Source organism: Lithobates pipiens, unplaced genomic scaffold (assembly GCF_037356315.1).
Source record: "Lithobates pipiens isolate NorthernLeopardFrog02 unplaced genomic scaffold, aLitPip1_a1.2 Scaffold_16, whole genome shotgun sequence".
NCBI lineage: Eukaryota > Metazoa > Chordata > Amphibia > Anura > Ranidae > Lithobates > Lithobates pipiens.
Genome location: NW_027507748.1, coordinates 84,270,376 through 84,282,742, shown reverse-complemented (window position 1 = coordinate 84,282,742; position 12,367 = coordinate 84,270,376). Strand labels below are relative to the sequence as shown.

Here is a 12,367-nt window from a genome sequence, read left to right as displayed (position 1 = left end):
AACCTAACTGGATCTCTGGGTAGGCTTAAACTACTTTCATGTGGAGATCCTGCTAACTTCAAGCCTCCTTGACGACTTGAACCTTTAACTGTGCTGCTGTTTGTTTTATTTTTGTTATTTCTTACCATTCGTCTCACCCACTATAACTGATTGTCACCCAAGGGTTGCAAAGTTGAATTGCTTAACTGGTGTACTTGTATTGTTGGCTGCTTTATTATGCAGATTTATGTATCTGTAAAGCTATCCGGCTATGTTATGTGATTTTTGTTTGTTTGTAAAACCGAATAAACATTTAAAAAAATAATAAAAAAAAAACACTTACAAGACTCCAAGGAGAATAATGCCAACATAAACTGCAATCCCCATAATTCCTATGGCAGCCACGCATTCTGGTGACGTCACGATTTCCAGCTCCGCCCTATCACAACACCACCACATGTACAGCCAGCCCATACATGGATTGGAATTCGGCCAGTTCTTGCATTTCCATCCATGTATGTCCGACTTAAGATGTATTGGGTGAGATTTACTAAAACAGGAACGTGCAAAAATTGGTGCAGCTCTACACAGAATCCAGTCTTCTTCCAGGTTTTATAGTCGAAGCTTAACTGAACAAGCTGAAGTTAGAAGCTGATTGGCTACTATACACAGCTGCACCAGATTCTGAGTGCTCCAATTTTAGTAATGTTTATTCGTTTTGCCTTATTAGTTGACCTGACCCAACCATCTCTCCCCCTTTACAGATGCACACTTACATTTATCCAAGGGCCGCTGGCCTTTTAACTTCTCCTTTTTGCCACCTTCCTCCGACCTAATCTACCCCAACCTTTCCATTCACAGATGCCTACTTATACTGATCAGACAGCTGAAACCTCTGGTGTTTGTTTACATGCAGTAGCACAAGTCTCAATGTCCTGATCATGCCTACAGGTGCAGCCAAGACAGTGAGACTTGCAGCACTGGATGTAAACGGACACCAGAGGTTGCAGGTGTCTGATCAGGAAAAGTAGCCATCTGTGGATGGAGAAGGGGGGGTCAGAGGAGGGTGGCAAAAAAACATAAACTCACTTGTTTAAAATTGCACTTATCCTTTAACCCCTTGCCACCTCCTCCCACCAGCCCATTTAGGTGGGTCTTAAACCTTGAGAGGTGGGACAGACTTCTAAATCACATGATCACTGAGATTGGCCTTCCCAGTGGGTACATGGTCAAGACACGGTGTCACCGATAGCTCGGCCGCTGTGCTGGAAGTATGCAGGGAGTGTGCTTTCAGCACAGGGACCTCAGCCCCCATGGACCCATGCTGTATTTGCAATCATGTGGGCAAAAGCCCACAATCCCTCTCACCACATATGAGTTCCGTGGCCAACAAGAGGTTAAAGTGCACCTGAAGCCAAAACATTTTTGCAGATTTTGATAATATCTACTATGCATATAAAAGCTCTTAGCTTAATGTAAAAGCGATATCAATCTTTTAAAAACCTTGTTTGTTTGTATAGTTTTTAATGATATATGCACTTGATGAGAGCAATATTTGTTTAATACATATGCAGGTACTGCTGCCTGCTTTACAATGCACACAGTGATTTTGCTCTACTAACCATTAATACAACGGAAATCTATGAGTTATCAACCCACTAAGCACAATGCACTGCCTGTGATGATAACTTATCTCAATAGTTATGAAGCATGGAGACAATTAACCATAGTGGCTAATCTACTCTACTGCCTCTTGTGGCCGATTTAAAAACATCTGAACTTGAAAAGATCTCATAAATATGGAGAAGCCAACAAATAAAACAGAAACCCATAAATATATTAATATATTTCCTTTTTAATGTAGTTATTGACGTGGAGATTTTGCTTTACACTATGCGCAAACCATGTCTCCTGCGCTACTAAGTGCCCTTTCAGCATTTTAGTATAATGCATCTCAATAAACCTGTGTCTCCCACATTTCCCCTAGTAAACAGACATAGTCACCGTCATCATGTTCTTAGCTCCATCACTCGACTGCCTCTTCTGAGCACAGCCACTTGGTTTTTATTCATGGCCAACAAAAAGAAATGACAAACAGGAAGTCATGGTCCCAACAGCCAATCGCATCCTCCATGCAAAATGACCACACAGGAAATAACACTAAAGGGGAGGGCATCCACAGGAGTGGGAGGGAGAAGTGCATGTCTCATCCACTTGTACATGTACAATACCCCCTGCTCAGCCACATCCACTACTTTGGTCAGCATGGAGCCCACTCAATACTGCTTAGAGTAACCAGTATCTAATAAGATCATTCTACTTGTTCTTACAGGCTTGAGAAGATCTGTGGGGACATTGCTACTGCCGTTGTCAATATATGGTACGGGTATATTAACAAGGCAGATATCAATGTCCTCTTATTAAAGCAGATATGTATCCAAAAGGGATATCGTAGCCACAACAGAGATATAATATGCTTCTCTAACATTGCGCTTGATACTTACAAACAAGCAAACACCCACACACACAGAGAACACGTCTCCAAGCCCATGAGCAGGTTTTCATACTGCCGGGTTTACCGCTGGTCCAGATTCAACAGATGACAATCTATAAAACACACATAATAAAATTTCCACAACATTATGTATCTATTAAAAATGTTCATGCGTTTTAAATACAACTAAAGGAAGGAGAGGGAGGGCCAGTACTAAGAGCCATTCAGCTGCTGTGCACATATGCTGACCGGGAACATGACAAGAGTGACCATAGAATAGACCTCCTTAGTGCACTGCTGCTTGTTTATTATAAAATCAGCAGTCTGGGTTCATGACCAAGCTGGAGCTCGGTGACTTGGTCTGGTTGATTGTCAAGGGATCCATGTTCCATGTTCTAAATAAATTTTCTAAACTCTTGCCAGACAACACAGTTTGCACAAATGTTTTGTCAAAAGTTTATTTACCTGCTTCACTTGGAGCCAGGCTCTAATGTAGGGGTGCCAAACCTTTTTTACCTTCCTGGGCCACATTGGAAGAAGAGGAATGGTCTTGGGCCACACATAAAATACACCAATAATAAGGATGTGATATGATTAGGTGATTTTGGCATGTGCCCTAATGACATATGCAAAGTAAGAATTTTGTCTGGGTTCTTTTTTTTTCTCTTTAATAAAGTATGCTGTTTCCATCTTTGATAATTACAGATCATGCGGTTGGATTTAGCGCTGCTTCCTTCCAGTGGGAAACAAATGGTACTCCCATCTTGAAAGAGTAAGAAAATTGTCATGCATTGTTGGCAGAAGGAATATTCTTCTTTACCTAAAAAAGTGGCTATAATATACAGTGTAATTGTTACTCAAGCCCTTTTATCAATAAATGTAATTTAAAATTACCTTTGCATTTTCGTCAACTGCCAGACATGATTTTCTAAAACTGACACCACTTTTTCCATTTATGGCAGCTATCCACATATATGCAGTGTATGCCTTGATGTCTTGTACTGGAGCACGCTCCATCTGGGATCTTTGTGGATAGAAGTCCCCCCAGTACAATGGTGACTGGCAGAGAGCTTGGCTTATCAGTTAAACCTAAACATACAGACATTTTGTGGACTAAGACAGACCCATACATGATTTGTTTTCTTCTGTTCTGCCAGAAGGTTGAACTAATGAAAACAAGTTGATTCCCTCATTCACACATTTGAGTTGGATGGGGGAATCCCTCCTGCAGAACTTTTGTTTGGAGACATTCCTCCCATCAGATAACGCTCATCAGCATTGCTGGCTGCAGCCTGTGGCACTGATCGAGCAAAAAATTTTCAACCAGCTGGTTGCACAGAAGTCGATTGAGAGACTTTTGTACAACCAGCCTGCTCTTAAGCTGGATACACACTATCCAATTTCCTGTAGATTTTTTTCCTTCAAATTTACCACTACCATATAATATGAGGTCAAACCTTAGGAATGCAATTAAGGTGCTTGCACTACATGGTTTTGGTAACTCTAAAGGAAATCTGACAACAAAAATTGTATAGTGTGTATGGGGTCTTAGTTGGATCAAAATTTCAGTATGTTGAACTGGCCAAATTTTGATCCATCTATGGCTGCCTTACAGTGATTGTAATACCCAGTGAGGGGGCTATCCTCAGGTGTTACACAGAGATGAAACAAACCTTCCTAACATAAGCTGTACAAGTCTATCTGCAGTCTTTTCTTCTCTACATCCAATCAAAGTGCTGAATTTCTAAGCTTGTCTGAAAATAAAAGTGGGCGGAGAGCTAAAGTCACACTCTGCAGAGTTCAGTGAGGAGAGCTCTAAGAGCTGATTGGTGGGAAGAGACTCCCCCCCCCCCCCCCTCACAGATCATAGGGACAGAGCTGAGGCTGTCAATCTTCTGGAGGTCCCTCCTCTGTCACCATTTTTCTCTTGGCGTCAGGAAAACTTGTCAGAAGTGATTAGTGTTTTTAGGTGCTTTTAATTGCAACAAGTACACACATTGCAGGGTAATGTTTTGTTCATATTTTATGTCTGATGTTTACAACTTAAAGTTGTTGTTAAGCCACTTTATACCATTCTCTCCGTTTAATAATTCTTTGTGCCCCTGTGTCTGTTCTTTTTAAAAAAAATAAGCTGTTCTTTACCTTATCTCAGAGTGCCACTCGGCGCTCATGTGAACCGCCACCTCTCTGTTTTCCCTGTCTGACAGCTGCAGTGGGCAGGGCCCAGAAACCCGTGCCGATGTCATTTAGGAGGCAAGGAGGATAGAGGTGGTGGGTCACGTGAGACTCAGAGGCACAGAGGATTATTAAACAAAGAAAATGGTATAAAACATTTAAAGTAACTTTTGCAGCAGGAGGTGAGGGGGCAGGCACTGACACAGGAGCAGACGGGCAGGGTGGGGAGGGGGGTGGAGGACAGAGAGAGACACAGGAGAGCTGCAGATAGGCATGTAAACTGACCACGATGTCAGGGCTCAGCAGCCATAATACACCGTGGTCAGTTTACAGGGGAGGGCAGAAACTGGCAGGCCCAGCCAGGTTTTGTAGGTGATACAGGGGGCCAAATTTCCCAGCACAAGTACTGTGCTGTATAACATGCTTTAAAGGAACAGAATCAATTAATTTTTTTAGGTTAACAAATGCTTTAAGTGATTCAGCCATGCTTATTGTCCTATGCACATTTCCACTGTTTTCTTATTGACATCATAGGCATTAATTGACTTGTAGTACAAGATAATAACAGGGAGGGCTAAATAGTCTCTTGAGTAAACAAGACAGCTCTAAATTCCTAAAAATATCAACTGTTTTTTTATCACAAAAAAAAACAAACAGATTTAACTATTTCTTTCTAAGGGCTCTTTCACATGGCCAATCCGTTCAGGTCCGCCTGTCAGTTTTTCAGGCGGACCTGAACGGATGCTCCATAGACCTCTATGGAGCGTCGGATGTCAGCGGTGACCCGCTCCGATCCGAAAAAGTGTGACGGAGGAAAAACCTACTTTTCCATCCGTCATCAGATTGGATGATGACGGGCACCACGGTCCGTCATCATCTGTTCTCCCATAGGGGAGAGCGCCGCTCTGACAGGTCCATCCCTGCGCAGTGTGTAGGGACAGACCTGTCTTCCTGCTCAGCGAGGATCGACGGAGCGATCCCCACTGAGCAAGCGGATATCAACAGTTCATTGTTAGACCCCTTTCACACCAAGGCAGTTTTCAGGCGTTTTAGCGCTAGAAATAGCACCTGTAAAGCGACTGAAAACTGCATCCTATTTTCTGCAATGGGTGCTTTCACACCTGGGCGGTGTGCTTGCGGGACATTAGAAGCATCTTTGGGGCGGTTGAACAACCGGTATGTGCCTAATCCAAGGTGCAATGGTATATACAGTACTTACTGAGTCAAAATGCTTAGCTGTGCTCAGGCTCCTATGTTCAAAAGCATAGTTTTTTAACCATTTCCTCTAAATTGTGCCAAGTCCAGGATACAACTGTATACACCTACTAACTCTTAATAGTGAACTATGCCAAGTCCAGGTTAAAACAGCATATACAGTACTTACTGAGGCCTAATGGTGATGCTAATACATTGTACCATTTATTTGTTTACCTAGTCTCCACATAAAAATTCCAGAAGGCTCGTTGGTTGCTGTTGTTGGCCAAGTTGGATCTGGAAAGTCATCCTTGCTCTCTGCAATTCTAGGAGAGATGAACAAATTGGAGGGGACTATTCAGAGAAAAGTAAGACCATGAATACATAACTTCTGTGATTTACAATGTTAGGTGGTGAGGCGGGGCGGTGGATTTATGCACTCCACCATGTTCAATTAGGCCGCGTACACACGGGCGGACTGTTCGCCCAACCTTGTCCGCTGAACAGTGTTTGGGCGGACAGTCCGCTCGTGTGTGGGCTTTCAGCGGACAGTTTCAGCGGACAGTTGGACGGACAAAGTCTTTCGGAAATTCCGAAAAACTGTCCGCTGAAACTGTGTTTGAGCGAACAGTCCGCCCGTGTGTGGGCCTGTCCGCTGTACTTTCGAAATGAGCGGACTGTTCCCGCTCGGAAAGTCCGCCCATTTCGAGCGCGTGTACAGGTAGGCGGGGCCCGCGAAGGAGACGTCGCGGGCTCCGCCGCCTGGAATGGGCTTAAAGGGGAACCCCAACGCCGAAAAAAATCGGCGTGGGGGTTCCCCCAAAGTCCACACCAGACCCTTGTCCGAGCACGCTACCCGGCCGGCCAGGAAAGGGGGGCGAGCGAGCGCGCCCCCCCTCCTGAGCCGTACCAGGCCGCGTGCCCTCAACATGGGGGGGTGCCTTGGGGAAGGGGGGGCCGCGCGGCCCCCCCCCCACCCCAAAGCACCTTGTCCCCATGTTGATGAGGACAAGGGCCTCTTCCCGACAACCCTGGCCGTTGGTTGTCGGGGTCTGCGGGCGGGGGGCTTATCGGAATCCGGGAGCCCCCTTTAAGAAGGGGGCCCCCGGATACCGGCCCCCCACCCTATGTGAATGAGTATGGGGTACAATGTACCCCTACCCATTCACCTGTGAAATAAAGTACAAAAAAAAACACAACACGGGGAAAAAATATTTTATTGCACAGCTCCGGGGGGTCTTCCGTCTTCGGGGGTCTTCTCGCCGGACTCCTCCGCTATCTGTGTGTAGCTCTTTTACTAGCGGAGGAGTCCGGCTTTCTTCCTCCCCGCCGCCGGCCTCTTCTCCCGACTTCGGGGGTCTTGTCCCCCTCTTCGGTTCTTCTGCCGGGCCACCGCGCCTTCTTGTAGCTCTTTTACAGGCGGTGGCCCGGTCTTCTGTCGCCGCTGTCGTCGCCGCCGCCGCCGCCGCCTTCCGTTCTTGTTCTTCTTCTTGTTCTTCTTCTTCTTCTCCTGGAGATGTTGACTCGACGAGCTCTCCGGCCGGAATGCCAGAGCCGCGCTGTGCGGTCACTTATATAGTGACAATGGGGCGGTGTCACATGGTATATGTCACATGGGTTGGTCACATGGGTTGATGTCACATGGGGACTATGACATCGTGAGGGGGCGGGGTCACCATGTGACCAACCCATGTGACATATACCATGTGACACCGCCCCATTGTCACTATATAAGTGACCGCACAGCGCGGCTCTGGCATTCCGGCCGGAGAGCTCGTCGAGTCAACATCTCCTGGGGAAGAAGAAGAAGAACAAGAAGAAGAACAAGAACGGAAGGCGGCGGCGGCGGCGACGACAGCGGCGACAGAAGACAAAAGCTCTTTTACAGGCGGTGGCCCGGTCTTCTGTCGCCGCTGCCTTCCGTTCTTCTGTCGCCGCCTTCGGTTCTTCTGCCGGGCCACCGCGCCTTCTTGTAGCTCTTTTACAGGCGGTGGCCCGGCAGAAGAACCGAAGGCGGCGACAGAAGAACGGAAGGCAGCGGCGACAGAAGACCGGGCCACCGCCTGTAAAAGAGCTACAAGAAGGCGCGGTGGCCCGGCAGAAGAACCGAAGAGGGGGACAAGACCCCCGAAGTCGGGAGAAGAGGCCGGCGGCGGGGAGGAAGAAAGCCGGACTCCTCCGCTAGTAAAAGAGCTACACACAGATAGCGGAGGAGTCCGGCGAGAAGACCCCCGAAGACGGAAGACCCCCCAGAGCTGTGCAATAAAATATTTTTTCCCTGTGTTGTGTTTTTTTTTGTACTTTATTTCACAGGTGAATGGGTAGGGGTACATTGTACCCCATACTCATTCACATAGGGTGGGGGGCCGGTATCCGGGGGCCCCCTTCTTAAAGGGGGCTCCCGGATTCCGATAAGCCCCCCGCCCGCAGACCCCGACAACCAACGGCCAGGGTTGTCGGGAAGAGGCCCTTGTCCTCATCAACATGGGGACAAGGTGCTTTGGGGTGGGGGGGCCGCGCGGCCCCCCCTTCCCCAAGGCACCCCCCATGTTGAGGGCACGCGGCCTGGTACGGCTCAGGAGGGGGGGCGCGCTCGCTCGCCCCCCTTTCCTGGCCGGCCGGGTAGCGTGCTCGGACAAGGGTCTGGTGTGGACTTTGGGGGAACCCCCACGCCAATTTTTTTCGGCGTTGGGGTTCCCCTTTAAGCCCATTCCAGGCGGCGGAGCCCGCGACGTCTCCTTCGCGGGCCCCGCCTACCTGTACACGCGCTCGAAATGGGTGGATTTGCCTCCTCCTTACGTGGGCGAGTCCGTTCATTTCAAAAGTTGAGCGAACTGTTTGGCAAACAGTTTGCTGAAACAGTCCGCTCGTGTGTGGGCAAGTCCGCTCATGCAAATTTTGAGCGGACTGTTTGCCGAAACTGTTTGACGAACAAGGTTGGGCAAACAGTCCGCGCGTGTGTACGCGGCCTTAGAGAACACTTTGCGTTGTAAAGCATTTTATGAATGGTGCCCATGCCAAGCGGCCTACCTTCCGAGTTTACAGTGCATCAAGCTGCTCAGCACATGACTTGAAGCAGGTGGAGATCACTGGGGTAGTGGTTGTGATTTCCAGCTTTCCGAGGCATCGTCCATGTTATGGTATATAAATAGCTACATTGGTCCAAGCTGGAAAAATGTAAAAATATACTATGCCTGAAATTGTTCTGTTACGTCTATGTCAGGGATGTCCAACCTTTTGATCTTACTGGGCCACAGTGGAAGAAGAGGAATTGTCTTGGGCCGCACTTAAAATACACAACAAAAAGATTGCCGAGCAGAAAAAGTCTGGCAGATCCAGTGACGGCTGGTGAAATTTTAGGATGGGGGGCACCAGACCCTGCCGTTCCTTGTTGACCCTTCCCACGTCTCATAAGCCCCACCCCTTATAGCATCCACCCACTGTCCCCTGTATTCCACTTGCTTCCACCCATAATGTCAGGAGTATACAACTCCATGTGTCCAGCGTCCTGAAAGGGGCCGGGCACATGGATAGGGAGGCAGTGACAGGGATTTGGGGGGGGGGGGGTGGCGCCCAAGGGTCAAGTCCTGGGGAAAAAAGTGTGGGAACTCCCACCCAAGATCCACTCCCCCACCAAAACAAAAAAAAAATGATACGCTCATATGCACGAACACTTCAAAAGTGGTATTTTTCATCCAATTTTCGTATTGTGTGTATGAAGCTTAACTGTTAGTACATTAAAAAAAACAATCCTCAATAAAAATAAATACGGTAATTCTCTGAATAATCAGCATTCATTCGATTGTGCTTCCATGCAAATGTGAACATCATGTTCTGATCTTTATTGGGGAATGTTATTTTGTATATAGAGTGTTCATGTGGTGAGTTTACACTTTTCATTGAACAGAGTTTGGATAACACAGGGTTAAACGGAAAGGTAATAAATTAACTGCACATTATCTGGACAGAATGCTTAGGGAGATAGTGATGTGTTCCTGCTTAGGAGATGTATGTTAGCTTGGGGGGCTGCAAACTCTGCAGGGCTCCACCACACACTCGCTGCTATTCCAAACCTTCACATATTTCCACATAAACTTCCCTCCTGGCATTAAACTTTGTCAGGTATTGTGCTCAGCTTACCACCCCAAACTGATGTTCCTCCCTCAGCTCACCTCTCTCCCTTCATGTCCTGTGAGCAGAATAGCTGTGCTCCTCCTCTGGGTTCTCTCATCATATGGCACTGAAGATAGAGGAGGGGGGGATTCAGCGGGACACACAGAGCAAGTATGCAGGAGACTTGGGGGGGGGGGGGGGGATGAGGAGACAGAAAATCAGGAGGGGCTGGCTTCGTGGAGCACATCATGAGAGGTCTGACTAAATACAATCTCTTAGCAGCAGGGACCTGATCTACCCAACAGCTAGCTGTGATTGACAGGTAGATCGAAGAGGAAGCTGTCATGGGGCCCCCTACTGGCAATGCCTGAATAGTCAGTCCACCCCTGGTGTGCGCCACTTACTATTGCGAGCTGTGTCGGCGGCTGCTGGTGTAGCACCTGCCACACAGCTTGCATACTTCAAAGTCTTGCAGGACTCGGCTGCTAACGGGAAATGAGTTCCTGTTGAGGAAAAAGTACAGGAACTCTGTTCCCATGCGTTCCCGTAGGACTTGAGCCCTGGTGGCGCCCATGCTCCCACAATGCACGGGGCGCCCCTGGGCAGATCACAAGTTAAGATCACTGATATAGATAATGTACCTCAGTAATAAAACTTTTTTGTAATATTTTTTATTATAAAAGTAAGAGGACATAAAGATAGTGTGAGATTTGATTTGTTTTTGCTAAACAATAAGGATACCTGATGAGCAGTTCCGCCTTCGACTGTCAGCTGGTAGTTGTGGCCGCCGACCCCGTTCACTATAATGACAGTTTTCAGGAAGCCGCACCTATTCACAGGTCTCAGCACATCCAACGATTACCCACGGCTGTGCAGAGAGACAAAGTACATCTGTGATCACCGCAGGTAATTGCTGGCTGTGCAGAGAGCCAACGAACTGTCATTATAGTGAATGGGGCCGGCAGCCATACCTACCATCCGAGAGCCACAGGAGAAACCGCTGCTACAATTCTCACCAGCCCTATTCACCAGTGTGAATGTAGCCTATGTATGTGATGTGTGGATGGCACAGCCCACCCAACCACCCCCTAGATCCAGCCATGCAGCATTTACTTACCTGGGGTCCCCGAGTTCCCTGCTGCTGGTGCTATTGCAAACATGGCAGCCCTGGCATCCCTCCAGACATCATTGCAGGCTGCCACGCTTACATGGCATCCCTGGTGTCCCTACAGATGTGCAAGGGCTGGGCTTGTCTGTGATGGCCACTGTGGCTGCTGTGGTTGCACAGCATCCCCAAGTGTCCCTCCAGACGGGCCCGGGCCATATGTTAAACTCTCTGGTGCTACATGCGGGCCATGGGTTGAACACCCCTGGTCTACATATTATTCTGTATTCTCCTATGGGGAAAGTCAGACACTTGATGTACACTTAGTGGTGATGTTCCAGTTCAATATTTCTTTTTCTCCACAAACAGGGCTCTGTGGCCTATGTATCGCAGCAAGCATGGATACAGAATGCATTGTTTGAGGAGAACATTCTGTTTGGACAAGCCTTCAATAAACCGTATTATGAGAGAGTCCTAGAAGCCTGTGCCCTCCTTCCTGATCTGGAGCTCTTACCACATGGAGACCAAACTGAAATTGGAGAGAGGGTGAGACTATACATGCATACCATGGAGTTAAGTCCAAGGAGGCACCTGCTGCCTCGTAGACTTATGTCTGTTATTTACATCTTTTTTTATTTTTTCAAAAAAGCTGCGCTATAATGATTCAATCCTATGTGTTATAAATATAAATAAATTGATCGTGCAAAAAACATATAAAAATAATTAATAAATAAATCCAAAAATCCAGAAAAATGACAAAAAATAAATATGCAAAATGTTCAAGATATTAGTCCATTTCCCACTAGACAACATTTCTGCTTGTCGTCTCCACCGTGATTTGTCACACCACACCAATGAAAAGAGTGTCACCAAAGTTGCAGGAAAGGGCTTTCCACCACCAACAATACTGACGCTTACCAGCTACACTGATCCCATCTCAGAGATCTAATATCGCCACTGTTAAATCACTCCTTCTGGACTTGAACTGCATGGAGGATGTATCCCTTTAAGCACTCTGTTCCAGTAGCTGGTATATTCCTACGGCCACACCGCTCATTGCCAAGCACATATTTATCTATTTTTTTCACAAATTTTTCCTAATTTTCAATTTTCCATTTTTTTAGGTTTTTTCAATATTTGAATTTGAGAATAGCGCTGTATTATATGGGTTTTATTATGTTATTTACATCTGACCGGTTTAGTGCTCCCAGGGAATAACTTCCAGAGCTCCGACACTGATCACTGTATACTCAGTTCCTTCAAGTGCATGCCAAACATTCCCCTCCTTCTGCCCATTCACAGAAGAC

At 47.1% G+C, this 12,367-nt stretch overlaps 1 protein-coding gene across 2 annotated transcripts in view; it reads left to right on the top strand.

Annotated features, from left to right (window-relative positions):
• Positions 1-12,367, top strand: part of LOC143981890 (multidrug resistance-associated protein 1-like) — a 109,950-nt gene that overhangs the window by 53,303 nt on the left and 44,280 nt on the right. For both annotated transcript variants that reach the window (XM_077480070.1, XM_077480069.1), the window contains exons 11-13: positions 3,179-3,245; positions 6,084-6,210; positions 11,430-11,606. In XM_077480070.1, the coding sequence (XP_077336196.1) occupies positions 3,179-3,245; positions 6,084-6,210; positions 11,430-11,606 (371 nt within the window). The remainder of the gene's footprint in view (positions 1-3,178; positions 3,246-6,083; positions 6,211-11,429; positions 11,607-12,367) is intronic.